This window comes from Macadamia integrifolia, chromosome 3, assembly GCF_013358625.1.
Source record: "Macadamia integrifolia cultivar HAES 741 chromosome 3, SCU_Mint_v3, whole genome shotgun sequence".
In the NCBI taxonomy this organism is placed as follows: Eukaryota; Viridiplantae; Streptophyta; class Magnoliopsida; order Proteales; family Proteaceae; genus Macadamia; species Macadamia integrifolia.
The window spans coordinates 23,552,618-23,569,993 of NC_056559.1; the positions used below are offsets into that span (position 1 = coordinate 23,552,618).

Here is a 17,376-nt window from a genome sequence, read left to right on the forward strand (position 1 = left end):
AACAAGACCAGTTACAAATCACCAGACCAAGCTAGCTTCCGCTCCTTCTTCACTTGCTGTAGTGGGTGGATTCCTTTGTTTCGGTTGTCTATGTCGTTTTATGGCAGTGCTTGTTCAGGGACCTAATAACTAGAGATGCTAACTGGACGGTCAGAAAGGGATTCATTCATCAGACGAATGAAAACTCACCGGATGAAGTGGTCTAGAGAGTTCAGAAAATCTAGACCCTTAAGAGTTACACCCTGGCAACTCAAAAGACCATCTGATGGTCTATATATCACTGACAACGTGGCCAAATGACTCAAAACACCATCTCACACCGAATGTCCCGAAATTTAAAGAAGCGTTTGAATAGCCTGGACCTGGTACCGTCCTTTTTCTGCTCATTAGTACAGCCCGTCTCCGCCGGGAGAGATCTTCAAATCAAATCCTTAGTTTTTTTTCTCTCTCTCCAAAACCCTAACAATTCGATCTCAAGTAAAACCCCTTATCTGAATCTTCCAGAAGTTGTGAATTTCGGGTATTTCTGTTTGTAGACAGGTAGAGAGATCTGAACCCATCTGCTTGGAATCTGTGATCGCGAATTCTTATTCTCCCGAGCTCTTTTCTTTCAATTAGATTTGATTATATCTGCAAATAGATTTTTTTATTATATCTTTGAAATTGAATTGGAGATTTTTTGATTTCTTTGTGTAGAATTTGGTGGAAATTTTCAACTGCATTTGCTTGGGCATTCTCAGATTTGGGACTTTTGGTTGTGTTTTGTTGGATTTTCAGAGGATAGATAAGGATTTTGGATCAAGGGATCGGAATCGAGTTTTGATTCAGCTTCTATGGCGTCTCCTGTACCGTCCGGGGTACCAAGACCCGGCGGCAACCCTGTTCCTCCGCCACCTAATTACAATATGCAGAGAACTTCTGCTGATTCTGTAGCTGCTGGCATGCAGAATATGCAAATCAATCGCCAATCTTCAATGCCCAATCAACCTGTTCCTCGGCCAACACCCTTTGCTCCTCCGCCATTCGCGGCTACTTCTACCTCTTCTGCCCCTCCGGCTCTATATCCTGGTTCTGCACCTGTTTCACGCTCGGGTCCTCCTCCTGTTGGCTTTCCAAGAACAGGTCCTCCTTCAACTGGTCCTCCATATGCTGCTTCTGTGACGCCTTCAGGCCCTCCAGCTCTCGCCTCGAGGCCACCACCACCTACTGCCTTAACATCTTCGCCATTGATGGCTGGCCCAGTTGTGCCATCTTCGACTGCACCGACTGTACAGGGTCCAATGAGCAATGGGCAGCCGGCATTTGCATCAGGTCCTCAACGTTTCCCTCCCAGTGGTAGTGCTCAGCAGCCACCAGTTGGGCCTCCGTCAGGTGGGTTGTCGGACAGAGTGCCACAAGCTCCTCCTAGCATTCGTCCTTTCCCTGCGAGTTATGCAGGGAGTGCTTCACATGGGCCACCCTCCCAACTGGTGCCACCACCGCCAAAGCCTTATCCGACTGCTTCCCAGCCACTGCAACCGTTTTCAGCTGGTCAAGGCATGCCACCACCGCCAACGCATTATCCGACTGCTTCCCAGCCACTGCGCTCGTTTTCAGCTGGTCAAGGCATGCCACCACCGCCAACGCATTATCCGACTGCTTCCCAGCCACTGCGATCGTTTTCAGCTGCTCAAGGCATGCCACCACCGCCAACGCATTATCCGACTGCTTCCCAGCCATTGCAATCGTTTTCAGCTGCTCAAGGCATGCCACCACCGCCAATGCATTATCCGACTGCTTCCCAGCCACTGCGATCGTTTTCAGCTGCTCAAGGCATGCCACCACCGCCAACGCATTATCCGACTGCTTCCCAGCCATTGCAATCGTTTTCAGCTGCTCAAGGAATGCCAACACCACCTATGGAGTCTCCATATGGGGCTCAGACATGGGCGATGCAACAACGGCAGGTGAGTTGTTTGAGAATCCATTGTTATTTGGACTCGTTGAATTTTCTTGTTTATTTCTTCTGAGCCAACCATCTTGTTAAATATATCCGATACACTATCTTCTCTCTATTAATGCGTTGTAATCATTTACTATAGGTTATTAGTTGACTGTCAGAGACCTAGTCCTATATTAGGAATGAGGAATGAGGAATGAGGATAAGAGTGGAGTGAGTGGAAATGGAAGGGGGAAAAGAGTGACTTAGAGTCGCAGTGAAAGTCATAATGAGGTGTCCATTTCAGTGAGGAGGAGGATTGTGAGAGATGGTCAGTGCATCATGCCTTTGGGATTCAAACCCTGGCAGACTCATAGTTATCAATTCGGCCGAATAATTCGCGAATTATTCGGCCGAACCGAATTTTAAAGAATTTTATAAAAAATTCGGACCGAATCCGAATTAAAAATAAAATTCTTTAAAATTCGCGACTTTTTCCCAAATGAATATAAATCGCGAATAATTCGGACCGAATCCGAATTAAACCGAATTATTCGGTCCATTTAAACATTATTTTAAAAAAAAAACCAAAAATAAAATAAAAAATAAAAAAAACAATTTTAAAAAAAAAAAAAAAAACCCCCCAATAAGATTTTTTGACCGCTTTTTTGACCGAATCCTTAAATTAATCGTCCGAATTATTCCGAATAATTCTCCGTCCGAATAATTCCCGAATCCGAATTTGCTAACTATGGGCAGACTTGGTTGACCTCTTAGCTTAGTATGTTGACCAACTGAGAGGAATACTTTATTTAAAGCATGAAGGAAGAATGGAAAGGTAGAAAAGAAATTATTGGAATGGAGAGTGTGGAACCCTAAGTGTCATAATAATACTACAAACAAATGTAGACACATTAAAGATGAAGGAAGAAAAACTCAAAGTAAAGCACATGTGTGGACAAGACACAAAATAGAAAAGAAATGATAGAAGGCACAAAAAGAGAAGAGACTGAAATATATACCAATGGGAAAACATATAGAACAGTGAAAAACATGGAGGAGAGAAAATACTACTTAGAAAAATAAGTAGAGTAGAGGATTACAAAAACATTTACTAACATGTACATCAGGAAAATAACTAAGCATAAAAACACCTTTTGAGAACTATTTTAAAAAACACCAACGGGATTCTAATTAGTATAGACACTAAGTAAGAATTAAAAACAACAGAAACATACACAGTGCTAAATAGCACTAGGTACTAACATGAACAAGGAACAAGGACAAGGAACCAAAAACAGACACAAGTGCTGTACTACTTGAAGCTGACTAGCTAATAAGCACATAAAAACAGAAATTTCAAAATCACAAACCTATAGAGGTAGGAGGAATGAGAATTTGTCCACTACTCCACTTCAATTACTTCCTACAAATCATACTACACAATTTGACCAATTATAAGTATGCATGAATAATCAACTAAGAGAGGGGATAAGAATTTCCCCTTTGCAGCAATTCACCATTATTGCGCAACCTTTTTTAAGGTTTTCCTCATGCTTAGCAACCTCATAAGGAGAGGGTTGTTGATAGCAAGGTTCAAGGTATTGGGTTTTGACCCTTGGGGAGACCAAAATTTCGGTCGAAACTTGGGAAGTTTTGAGGAAACCAGGGAATTTTTCCCAGTTGGGTGGAAACTTTGGTTTCGACCTCCAAAATGTATTTTTTTGCCTGATTTTTGGTGTACATTTTTTAGATATTTCTAACACATTCACATAATTAGTTTCATAAAAAAACAAGTGAAGGCATACTTGTGGCCCACAGGTTTGGTAATGTATGTTGAGTTGTTGACTGAAAGTCTGAAACTATACTACATAAGTACATAGTCTACACTATATATAGTCTACAATCTATATCAATACATAATACATAGTACAAATGATCCAAAATAAATAAAAATGTTACATTATCATGAGTTATCTCTCAACACAACACTCAACACTCAAGTGTCCATCACACTGTAGATCGGCCAATGGTGTTCAACATATATTAAATTGAACACCAAACATCAACTATTAACCCATTTTTTATTTCAAATATATGTTGTAGGTAAATGTATTTTAAAAGCAGGAAAAAAAAATTTAACAAGCAAAAAAAAAAAAAAAAAAAGGGGACATCGTGAATGCATAAATCGGGTCATTGTTACTAACATATAAAAAATTTACATCATTCTACTCTATTTACAACTATATTGTATAAAAAGAATGATTTTTGGGGAAGATGGGACTTACCTTTTTGTTCCAAGCTTCCTTGTATAGAACAAGCACTATCCAAGCTCAATTTCAATTTTGTCGGGCACAAGGGGGAAATCTTGAGTGTTTCCCTAAGTTTCCCATTTCGAAGAGAAAAAGTAAGGGGAGAGGGTCAAATTTTAGAGAATAGGAGCCTTGGTTTCTTTTAGAAGTATCTTATATAAGAGCTGGTTCCAACCAAAGGGTCGAACCAATTGGTTTAGACCGAAATATGGAAAATTTCGTTGAAACTTGTTGAAACCAGTTGAAACATGTAACTTTTTAAATTCACAGGCTAAATGGTATCGGTCTCTTGCGATACGTCGAAACATGCAAAATTTCGACCATATCGGTCGACTTCTTGAACCATGCCTTCAAGTCACTTCAGTGAGCTCTCTTAAATGAGCTTTGCAAACCCATTAGAACACAAACATCAAAATCAGTTGTGGCTCATAATTAGTAGGATGCACTTATGATTTCGGTGCTACAGCTCAGGCTTATGAATGGTCCTAAACTAGTCAAGACGATGTCTAGACAAAGAACTCAAGCTCTAAGAGCTTGACTTCTATTGTTTAAGATAAACACTATTAGGGCCTATGGTTTGAAAGACTAGGGATCATTATATCTTACTAAATGTAGTCCAATTATCTAGGTATATGATTAATGCTCTTATTATGATAAAAATAAGCTAGGGTGGTAGCACCCATACTCTTACACATTTTGAAACACAGTTTGAACAGAATTTTGGAAGCAATACATAAAGACAAAAATTTCAGAATTATATGGCTCAGAGGACCCCTCAACACCCCCCCAAAAAAAAAAAAAGGAAAAAAGAAAAGAAAAAAAGAGGAGATAAACTAAGTAATAGGACAAGAAAAAACAAAACAAAAGAATCAAGAGGCAGGATAAGAAAACACAAAACACAGAGCAAGCATGCATGCAAAGAAAAACGTTTAAGCCTTGGTGTGATTGGGTAAAACCACAACAAGAGCAAACATGCATGCAAAGAAAAACGTTTAAGCCTAGGTGTGATTGGGTAAAACCACAACACCAACCTTTTTCCCCATTGAGCAATGTTGGATATCATGAATGAGCATGCTCACTGCTTTCCTTCTCAACTTTATTCCTTCTTTGCCTCTTATGATTTTTGTCATTCTTGGTAGAGGCTAACCTTTTCTTGTTCCTTTTAGGTTGTCTTAAGACTTTCAAGCACTTGGCATTCTTTTCCTTTGAGGGCTTTGGTACTTGATGAGTTACCTGAACATGTAAAAACTTATGTTAAGACTTTGGTACCCATTTAAATTTGGGTCCATATTGATTAGTCTTGTTGGGAAATTGAAACTTCAAGTGTCTCTCTCTTATACACCCATAACAAATAACCTTAGAAGAAGATAAGAGTGCTGATCTTCTCGAATGAGGCACATACACGAGGGAGTCACTTGGTCTATCATTGTGGTCAATTCTAAAAATACTTGGCTACATTGATCAATATCCATTCCCAAGGTCGTGGCCCATGGTGAACTTTTCAAAAGATGAACTTAAGTTATCTACCTTTAAGTTCAAGGCCTCATTCTCCTTTTTGAGAGAATCATTTTCATCAACAAGCATATCCAAGGAAGAGTTGAGACTTTCCATTTTTGAACTCAAGTTCGAGTTCTCACTTTTGAGCTCTTGATTTTCATTTGCTAGTATAGAGTTTTCTTCTTGAGGGATAGAAATTTTGAAGAAAGGTCTTTATATGCATTAAACACTTTTTTGAACATAAGTAAATCTTCATTAGAAGAAGATCTTACCTCACAAGCTTCTTGATTTTCCGATGAGTACATATCCTCATCGTAGTTGTTGGAGAACCTCCCTGTAACTTGGTGATGTTTCCATTTCCTTCAAATACTTAGGTTCTTCTTGGAGGAACATTGCTTTGATATCAATTGTAGGACTGGTGGTAACCCGGAGGGAGTGAATTGGGTATTTGCGAAATAAAATGACTTAACTGAAAATCTACCCCGCCCAAAATGATGAAAACATAAGGGTGTAAATGATTGTGAACAATGATAGAAAGAGAGATAGGATAAGATAGACACAACGCAATTTAGAATGGTTCGGAACACTTGCTTATATCCACTACCAAGAGCCTCACTATTGGACTTTCCACTATCTCAAGGATCACTTTCCAATGGTAGTCATCAAACCTTTACAATTGTTGCTCTGACTCACAATCAACCAAGTAGTTTTTGGGGTTCACTACTTACAACCCAATTGCTCACCAGTTGTGGAGTTTACACTTTCCCATGACCATCTCTTTCTAAGAGATTTGAGTGTTTCCATTCAAGTTACTATACCTTTGAAAGGCTGATGTACAAATCTAAGCCCATAATCTCTCCAAAGCAAATTATACAAATGTAAGCACAATGTAAAATGATTCTCAAAGGTACTTGAACTCAAGACTTAAAGATGTGCAAGAGTCTTGATGAAAGATGTCCCAAGATCCTATATGTATAGCCCATGCATAACAGCTTAAAAACTGGCCGTTTGTTAGCTGTTGGGACTTGGGCGGTCTAACCCTAAAGTTGGTTGTCAACCTTTTATAGTTGTTGCACTCTAGCGGCTCAATTTTGGCCAACAGACACATCCGCGGTCGACCTTGAAAATAGGCGATTGACCCTTGGATTTTAAAATGTTCATAAATTGTTCTCTCAAACTTGGATTGACCTGATTTTTGAAATAAATGAAATCTGACTATTCAACAAACTCCAACAAACATGAAGAAAACGAACAAATTCATGTAAGACACAAAGATCTAACATGGTTCACACACATATGTGATGTGCTACGTCCATAGGCGAAGGTGAAGATGATTCATGATATGATGGAAGAAAGATTACAATGGAGATTGCTCAAGAACACCCAAACTCGCAGCAAGAACTTTTGCCTAGAAACCCTAACACGAAAATCCGCTTTTCTCTTGTTTCTTTCTTACTTACACAACAAGGTAACGAAACATATAATTCTCCCCCAAGTCGGGTCGATCCAACGGGTTGCACTTGGTCGGGTAGTACTATACTGGGCTTCACCCCCGCACTCCCATATGAGATCAGTGATAGGCCCAAGACCTCTACTATTATCACACACCTTAGAAAGAAATCCCATTCGGGTCGCCGCCAAAATATGTTGGAGCAGGTCAATCTTTGAAATGGGTCAAGAATTCGAGACCCACATAACACTAACTCGAGAGAGTCTAAATTTTCATGTTTTGAGCACTAGCCAAGGATTCGTGTTACATATATTAAAATTACCAAATTTTAGATCCATTGGTTTCCATTTTGGTCGTTAAGTTCCAATTAAAGGTTAAATCGTTTGGTCAATGAGGGTGACTTAAGGCTAAGCCCTTTGGGTTTTAACTTTAAGAATCATACACCTTAGGATTACACTGATATACAAATATGAAACTATCCTAAGTCCTTGCGATGATGTGGAACATTCTTGAAGATGTTTGTAACCATCTTGCTTCGAGGCCTTTGATCTTCATGAAGTGGTTCTTGAAGCTTGATCTTCAATTGTAGTGATTCAACTCTTCATGGCTTGTCGTATGAGCTTGACATAAGGTCTTCAATTTGTGAAGCTTACTCAACGACTTCTTTGCACTTGCTTGGGCTTGCTTTATTGTAAATCCTTGATGCTTGGGAGGATAACCAATTGACCGCTTAGTTTTAGGCTTTTTCATCAACAAGCAAAATTTATTAATCACCAAAAACATGTCCTAAATATGAAGTTTCAAGTCTCGACAGTATGGAGCTGAGAAATTTAGGTGGTGGACATATAAATAAAGTTATTGTAGGTGAGATGGATGAGTGGTAAAATTTGAAAAGATTAGAAAATAAGAATGAACACATTAAATGTAATATCTAGTTCTAGGAGTAGCTCTGGTAATTGATAAGTTAAGACAACACTTGAGGTGGCATGGACATGTGCAACAAAATTTTTTGAGTGCACCAGGAAGGGGGAGTGACATTAGTTAGATTTGAAGAGCTGAAAGAGAAAGGAACAGGCCTAAATGACTTGGGAGAAGTGGTGAGGAAAGAAACACAGAGGCTAGGGTTGATAATGACTTTGGTTTTAAATAAAGTTGAAATGGCAAAACAGGATCCATGTATCCTAACCCATTTAGTTGGGATAAGGCTCGGTGGAATTTGAGTTTAAGCTTGTATGTAGGGGTCATCAATTGCTTATTTATTGATAATCCCACCCCCCCACCAAAAAAAAGGGAAAAGAAAAAGTTGGCTCCTTGATGATCATATTTGGACTATGGACTGAACTAGTTTTTCTTTTTCACTTGGCAGGTTATTGTTATGATGATGGTTTCCTTCTTAGTGCAATAATAACCATCCCTCATCATTCCAATCTGATGCCTAGTTAGCAAATTCGGATTCGGGAATTATTCGCATGGAGAATTATTCGGAATAATTCGATTGATTAATTTACGGGTTCGGCCAAAAAAGTAGACGAAATAAAAATCGGATTTGGATTTGGATTTGGATTCAAGAATTATTCGTTTACGAAAATAAAAATCGGACAAAAATTCGGATATTATTTTTATAAATTATTGTATATTGGAGATCAAAACATGCAAATTCACCTCTATTGCTGCTGCTTCTAATCCTTTTTCCTTGGACTAATCCATTGAGGATGGATAAGTAGAGAGTACAGAGCTTATCCAATCATAATCATCTTTTGGTATATATTATTTCTCCTAGGCAAGGTCCATCCTCGAACAGTTTCAGATTCACTAAAATGTGCATGACTTTCTAGGATGGGAAATTTAAGGTTATTTTCAGGATGGGAAAATCACTATGGAAGCAATATCCAAATAAATCAAACTGTGCTAGAAGGATTCAGATCCAAATAAATCAAACGGTGCCTTTGACATAACAATTACTCAAGAAAAACCCAACAAAACGAACAGTGCTAGAAGGATTCAGATTCAAATGGCATTAATAGTTAAAGACCATAGGCTGGTGTTAGAAGGAATGGAGGATTCAGATTCAAAGCTTGAAGAAATAAACACACACACACACACACAAAAAAAAAAAGAAAAAAAAGAAGAAAAGAAGAACACATACTTGTGTTCGTGTGCCTGCAACCAGCAGAGAAGAGATTCAAGAGACTCAAGACTTCAAGAATATTCATGTACTTGGGTAGCCGCTAGATGCAAAATAGAGGGTTTGAGCGGTTGAGTTTTGAGGTGAAAAATTGGGGAGAAAGAAGATGGGAAAAGTGGAAAACCCTATTTTGGTTTATTTATTTTTTTATTTTTTATTTTTTTTTTTTTAAACTTTGTTTAAGTGAACCGAATAATTCGGTTTGTCCCGATTTAATCGCGTTTTATAATCAAATTAGAAAAAATAGCGAATTTTACCCTTTTTTATTTTTTATTCGGATTCAGTCAGAATTTTTCATATAATTCAGAAAAATTCGGTTCGCGAATTATTCGGTCGAATTGCTAACTGGGATATGATGCCTAGATTTTGGTTTAAATTTGATTTCTAGTCTAATGGTCAGATTTAAATACGAATAATATCAGATTTTAATATCTGAAATTCCAGATTTAAATGAAAATATATACAAACAGAATTTGAGAGATTGATTAGAGAGAAAAGTGTGATCCATGGGTAGGTTTTGGAAGGATAAAGTAGGGAAGTAAATCCTAAGATATAGGATCAGAAAGTAGCATTTGATGAAAGAAAGGAGAAGGGGAGACAAATCTGTTGTGCTTGTCCAAAGAAGAAAGAGAAAAAATAGGAGGAAAAGGAAGAGAGGATAACAAGACAAAGAGAGAGAAAACCCCATCCGTTGAGAGAGAGAGAGAGAGAGAGAGAGAGAGAGAGAGAGAGAGAGAGAGAGAGAGAGAGAGAGAGAGAGAGAGAGAAGAAGAAGAAGAAGAAGAAGAAGAAGAAGAAGAAGAAAGAGAGAAATATCTATTAACAGATAGAATAAGGGAGAGAAGAGCCAGTTAGGCCGTTCCCAAATCAAACAAAATTAGTACATTAGCAACTTTCTTGTAAGGGTATTTTTTTTTTGGGGGGGGGGGGTACATATTTATAAGAAAAAACCCAAGATGACATGATACTTTCCTAACCAGCACTCGACACCTAATGTTGCTAACATAAGGACTCTAATTTGCCTAACATTGCTAACAATAGGATTCTAGGATATTGAAACTAAACTTCCTAAACTTGAACTCTAGCTATGACACCAATAATAAAATATTAATTTTTGTGTACTTAAGGACTCTGATAGACCCTCATTTTTGTGCTTTTTATTTCAGCCCATTGCAGTAATAAAGACTAAAAACTCTAGCCCCACCAGAATTGTTGTTAAAACTTGGCCTAAATTTTAAACCACGTTTGCATTAAGTTAATTAGTATGTTTCATTTTTTTCATATATATGTGAACCTGAATTTGGAAGTTCATGGTTGTTTTTAGGTTACTCCAGGTCCTGGTACTCAACCACCAAGAATGTTTGGAGTGGCCCCACCACCTCCACCAAATCATCCTATGACCTCTATGCCTCCTGCTACTTCTCATCTCCCAGTAGCTGGAGCCCCTGCAGCTGGGCCATCGAAAATTGATCCCAATCAAATCCCTCGTCCTGTCCCAGGTTCCTCAGTGATAATTTTCGAAACTCGACAGGGCAATCAGGCCAGCGTTCCTCCGGTATGTCTTTCATATAGCATATGCATTTGTATTAATTCTATTGTAATTTTCTTTTTCTACATTTACTGCTACTTATGCATTTCACATTGCATTGCAACCGATTATTGCTTTTTGTTCCCTTTTTTGAACAATTTACATTGTATTTTTACGTAGCCTGCTACCAGTAATTACATTGTCAAAGACACTGGGAACTGTAGTCCACGTTTCATGAGGTGTACGATTAATCAGGTAGACTTTTAGTGTTTGAATGCTGAATTGTTGTCTGGCTAATGGATCTGTAATTCTTTGAAACAATCATGTATATGATGTTATGATTTTGTTTCCTTATATTTATTTTTCGAGGGGATTCTGTTTGTTTCAACAGATTCCATGCACTAGTGATCTTTTGATGACATCAGGCATGCAGCTGGCTTTGATGGTTCAACCTTTGGCCCTTCCTCATCAGTCTGAAGATCCCATTCAAGTAATACAGCAATTCTTCCCCCCAACCCCCCCCTCCCACCCAAAAAAAAAAATGTGTAGTGTGTAGTGTATTTTCTCTTTGTATGTGCAGGTTTTCTTGGGTTGAGTTGACTTTTGTATTATTGACTACTAAGAAAATCTTCGACCGGGATCTGAAGCCAACAACCTAATGAGGCGGATCCGGGTTCTAAAACAGGATCTGGATCGCTAATGGGCCCACAAGAATGATAGATTGCTCAGATTTATGGTTTAGTGGCAATTTTGTAAATTCTTAGCACAATTAGAACCCTTGTGAAAAGGATTAAAAGAGTCTGAGGGTAAACACTAATTTTAGTTTGGAAAAGAGGGCTTATCTATAAATTAACTGAAGTGGAGATGGAATATAAGTATTCTATAGACATGAGGGCTTTTATGAAAATATAAAAAATTATGCCTTTATCAACAGAAGAGGGTTTCTTCCTCAACCTTCAGAAATTGAACCAGTGGTGGATGTCTCTCAGCTCCAGGTGATGAAATTCAACTATCAAAACCCCACCAGGCTGAAACTGGAATAGCAAGTTCGTAACTCACGTCCCTATTAGATGCAAGCATTAATCATACCGGGAAGTTAGAGATGAGGCTATGGAAGACTCCTGCAACTGAACCTGGCTGTAGTTAGGGTTTCAGATGTGGAGATAGGTTGAATCTTTCAACTTGTTGAGTAGCTCCAGGTGAGAATCGAGGGCTAGGGTCGCCCAAGGGAGGGGAACCTTCAACCAAGGCCTCAGCCTAAGCAGGTCAAACACAAAGGAGATTGATGAGCTTGTGTACGACTGCAACTGTCGCCCAAAACTGAGTAGTTCCAGATATAGGGAAAGTACAGCAGGAAAATAAGTAAGAGTTAGATGAAGAAGAAGATCAAAGAAGGAGAGAGGGCTACGCAAGCCTCACCGAAGCCATGGATTAATCAGGCAAACATTCATTCAATTCAACTCCAAAACTCTAATCTTCATCGTCTTGATTAATATAAAGGAAAAAAAGGCAATTAGAGGAAACTAATTGAAAAGGAAACTACTCTAAATTAGAAACCAAGATCTACTCAAATAACACTTGAATCCCAAGCTAACTCTAAAAGGAAAGAAAGTAAGAAACAAAATCAGTCCCAATTACCTCGGTTGTTCAATTGCATCACCTAGAGATAAATATACTTGCCTTAGTCTAGCTGGATGAATTACTTTGGGATGATAACTTGTTCAACTGTTTGGCTTAAATGCAATAGACGATAATGAATGTTTAAAGTATTAAACCCATGAAGCTATGTGATGGGAAAGTTTTTACTGTAAGAGGCTGTTCTCCTTGCCCCTTGTCCTGGTGTCGTTATGTCCAAGGTTCAAGAACTCGTTTCGTTTCGAAGGTTTTGAAACCACTGAAATTTTGCCGAAACAATGTATTTATTTTCATGTGTTCCGCTTGCCATTTTGGGGGGGGGGGCTAATGGCTGAAGTTGCCGAAATTAGCGAAACGAGTGAACGAAATGATCGAGATGCCTGAAATTTGATGAAATTTGCATTTTTGGGGTCCGAAATGAGCGAAATTTCGAAACGAGATGACTGAAATATGACCGAAATTATGTACTTTAGTGTTTCGTATGCCATTTCTTTTTGGTAAAAAAAACCTGAATGTCTGAGATTTCGAGTTTTAAAACCATTTTATGCGTAATCTACCCTACCCCCTATTTTCAGCAGCAACTTAACATTAACTTTATATGTCAAATTGTTTGTGAGGATAATAAATGGAAGTTTAAAGTTGTTACTAGACTAACATGTGCCTCATAAGCATTCGTAAAATTATGAAAGTTGCTTAACACATATGTTTAATATTTTTTCATGTATGATATTGTAAGCAATCTATTATTGTATTCCATTGGGGACTTTGTTGCTACAGGAAATTACTCTCAATTGAAATCTCATAATTTCAATGATTATGTTGCTACACATAATAACTTGTCAATATATTATGTTGTTATGTACTACTTTACTCTTTTCTAGGTTGTTGATTTTGGGGACAGTGGACCTGTTCGATGTTCTCGTTGCAAAGGGTACATAAATCCTTTCATGAAATTCATTGACCAAGGAAGGCATTTCATATGCAACTTATGTGGTTAGTACAAATGAATTTTTTTTTTGGGTGAATTTTTTTGTGCTATATATTGCAAAAGCATATTGATCTACTTATTCGTCTTGGTCTGCAAATTATGCAATCTGCTATTTATATTGGAAATGTGGTACTTTCATATCATGCAACTTTTCGCTTATTGTGTGTCTTGTCAATTATGCTCCAGTTTTGTTTACCCCTTGGAACTCCAACCTATGCAATATGTGTGTGTGTGTGTGTCATGGATATGGGTATGGAACCTGTGTCAAGCAAGGTTTGAAATCTTGTTTCATTTTGGTAGTTTCAAAACCACTGAAATACCAAGATATCAACGAGATGATGTGCTTTTTTTTTGGTCTCGATTGATTGTTTCGGTGCTCAAACAACCATATTATGACCTGAAACTTGGTAGGAAGCTTGTTTTAAGGTATATAACATGTTTAGAACTCGACTTCAAAAAAAAAAAAAAAAATAGTGGTGTTTTAGAGTTGCACCCATGTTTGGAAGCAACTGCCAAACTGTTATGGAGATTTTGTGGAATATTACTAAAACAAGACATAGTATGATAGTAAAGCAAGCAAATAATGCATCCATGCCATGATCAAACCGTAATATTTATTAATTAACTAATAATTCACTTAAGAGCATATTAAAATAAAAGTAAAACAAGTAGAACCAAGGATTAAAGTATCGGTATCGATCGTCGTATCGGTCGGCCAAAATTAAGATACGTATCAGAGGGTATCGTATCGTATCGGAGATACGCTAAAGATACGCACATAAATGGATAGGAAACACTTTTTTATATATATTTGCATAAAAAAATAGTTAAAAAAAGTTATATATAACATGTATTATGCATAAACAGTAAATTGAGAGTATCGCACTAAAAATCCAAGGTTTGTAATTGTCCCATAAATGTAAAATCTTTGTTCCCAACCTTGATTTCCACTTTAGTTAGAGAGAAAAATGGTTGGTAGCAACTTTGGAACAAAAACACCTCAAAAAATTATGTTTTTCTAAAAAAATTACCCATTTTGGCCATTTTGTGACCGTATCGGTATGTATCGGTGTGTATCGGTCGATACGACCGATACACACCGATACATACCGATACGCACCGATACATACCGAAACGTACATTTCACTTCAATTTTGAATTTTTCATAGAGTATCGGTACGTATCGGTGAGTATCGGTGCGTATCGGTGGTGTATCGATGCGTATCGGTGTGTATCGTAGGATAAGTATCGATACATAAGGGTTTTAAAATTTTCATGATACGTATCGGTATGTATCGTGCCGATGCCTACCGATACGGCACGATGCGCACCAATACTTAAAACCATGAGTAGAACCTACATATTAGAGTACTAAAGTTCACATAGCAATATAGTATGCAACTCCGTAGTCCCGGGTCCCAAGTATCCCGAGTCCCAAACATATGAATAATACAATACTGATCAGAATGATTGTCTACTGAAATGAAACTATGATGTCCTGGCTGGATTCCACTCATTGTCCGATGGAGTCGACGTGCATTTTCCTCTGACTGCAAAACAAATGCATGCCACGTCATATTGTGCGAGAAGTAACGAACACAGTCCTCCACAACTGCTATAAAAATTGAGTCATCTAAGTATTGAAGGTAGCCTATCATAGGGTATGTCACCACTATAGTATGATGAAGAAGAACCCGCCATTGAGCCACTGTGACATGATGCTTTCGGCAGCTTGTACTGCTGGGCTGGGTAGAGAATAAGCTGTGCATAGAACTACCATCATGTGATTGCGCGTCATAATCAAAACTAAGAATGGATGAACCAGATGCATGCCCCATCCTAGTGAATTGACTATAACCACCACCAATACTATACTCTGACCAGGTGCTCTCTCCGGTAAATGATACCACGTCCTCTACTGTGAGGATGACTTATCCCTCTACTCGAACTCATTTCGCCAATTGAGTTAGATAGGTTATCAATGTTCATACAATCTCTGCTCACCTCCACCGAACCGGTGACGAGTCCCTCTCATGTAGCCTGCACTCTTCTTGCCCCATGCTTGACTTGCACCGTGTGATGTAGTTGGGCGTGGGAAGACTTGGGGTTAATTCAGTACTTTAACTGTATATTGTCTCCTTATTGTTAGAGTAGGGTGTCAGTCAAGTTTGTTGAGAGTTTCAATTTTTATTTCAATTTCGATTTCAGTTTCTAATTTGGTTTAATTTCCAATTTAATTAGCTTCCATTGTTACACTTTGATTGCCTTTGTATTGATGTAACTCGATGGAGATTTCAGTTTTGGAATTGAAGAATTGGATGAATGATTTTGATGGTTGAAACTATGACTGTCGTGAGCTTCATGTGGGGACAATGTTGGCCAATCGATGCAGTTAGGCATGGGAAACTGTGGAAGTAATTTACTAGTTTGATTTGCTTTCCTTAATTGCTAGTGTAGGGTGTGGTCAAGTTAGTAGGAAGATTGGATTTTTATTTCAGTTGCTATCTAAGTTAGTTTCCATTTTTAATTAGCTTCCAATGTTATGCTCTTATTTTTCTTTATATAGCCATGTAATGGAGGAGAATTTAGATTTTGGAGAATTAAAACTTGGTTGAGATTTTTTGGGTGTGAAACCATGGCTGCCGTGGGTACTTCTCTTCTTCTCTCTTTCTGATCTTTCTCTTCTCTTCTCTTCTTTTCCTTTCATATCCTCTCCTTCTTTTCTGGTTGTCACTCCCAGCCCCTGTTTCTGGGTGATATTTGCAGCACCAAACAGCTGAGTCGATCTCCTTCATAACCAAAGCTGTTGGTTTGAGGCTTGATAAGGACCTGAACATGAATTTGATCATATTCAATGTTCATCTAGTAAAAAATATAGACCCGAATCTTGTCAACGTGTTTGCGGTAGGCAACAATGTCAATTGCACTATTGGGCTGATAATCTGTATTGTGATAAAGTTCTTGCCACAGACTGCGGAGCTGGGCATAGTATTGAGAAATAGACAACTCCTCCTGGGTGGTGTCATGAATCTTTTTACATATTTCATACATCTGGGCCATAAGTGTCCTTTGTAGTTGTCCTAATATGAGTAGTGGTGTCTGGTGTTAAATATCCTTTGGCAATATTGGGTTGCATGGAATTAAGTAAGAAGGACATCACTAGGGAATTATAAGAGATCATTGATCTTGGGAAGAACCTGCTTCAGAGGGCTTCACAATAGTATGTCTGGTAAGGCCACATCCAGCTATTGTCAAATAAGTGGATCGAGACCAAATCAGGTAGTTGTTTCCATCGAACTTGATGGAAGTAGCAGCAAAAGGGAGGCACTCATTACGACACTGTCCATTGGAACCTGAAGTTGCAGTTGTCACATCTGACATAGTGATAGGAGAAACATGGCAGAGTAAGCCAAAGACTCAATTTGAGAGAAAATCGACTCAAATATGGAGATTTTAGTTATCTTCAAAATTAACCATAAGAAAGAGCTCAAAACTGAATCAAGTTCTCATCTAGGGAAGATAAGTATCTCCTCCAAAAATCATCTTCTTTTGACAAGGGATAGCTGAAATTGATCAAATGGGATTTTGTAAATTAGGTGAGATTACAGATATCTCCAAAAATAGCCGTCAGAAGGGGCCAACAAAATGGATCAAGTTCTTCACTAAGGGAGTCAAGTATTTCCTCCAAAAATTGGCCTATTCTAATTTCTGTTGGTTGAGATTGATTGTTCAGGGCATAGTTGTCACGGCGCTAAGGCGAACCAAGGCGGTGGAGGGTTGTCTAAGCGCTTAGGCAAGAAGGCGCCTGCCTTAAGGCGAATAAGGCGACCAAGTGTTATTTTTATTTTTCCTATTTTCTAACA

At 38.3% G+C, this 17,376-nt stretch overlaps 1 protein-coding gene across 4 annotated transcripts in view; it reads left to right on the forward strand.

The window, feature by feature from the left end:
• The first annotated feature begins 324 nt into the window (after positions 1-324).
• Positions 325-17,376, forward strand: part of LOC122073905 (protein transport protein Sec24-like At4g32640) — a 91,424-nt gene continuing 74,372 nt past the window's right edge. The window contains exons 1-7 of one of the 4 annotated variants that reach the window (XM_042638603.1): positions 326-540; positions 778-1,743; positions 1,882-1,946; positions 10,687-10,917; positions 11,071-11,145; positions 11,282-11,380; positions 13,407-13,518. In XM_042638603.1, coding sequence (XP_042494537.1) covers positions 834-1,743; positions 1,882-1,946; positions 10,687-10,917; positions 11,071-11,145; positions 11,282-11,380; positions 13,407-13,518 — 1,492 coding nt within the window. In that variant the 5' untranslated portion in view covers positions 326-540; positions 778-833. Of the gene's footprint in view, positions 541-696; positions 1,947-10,686; positions 10,918-11,070; positions 11,146-11,281; positions 11,381-13,406; positions 13,519-17,376 lie in introns of all 4 variants that reach the window. The other 3 variants (XM_042638601.1, XM_042638600.1, XM_042638602.1) reach the window with 3 other exon arrangements.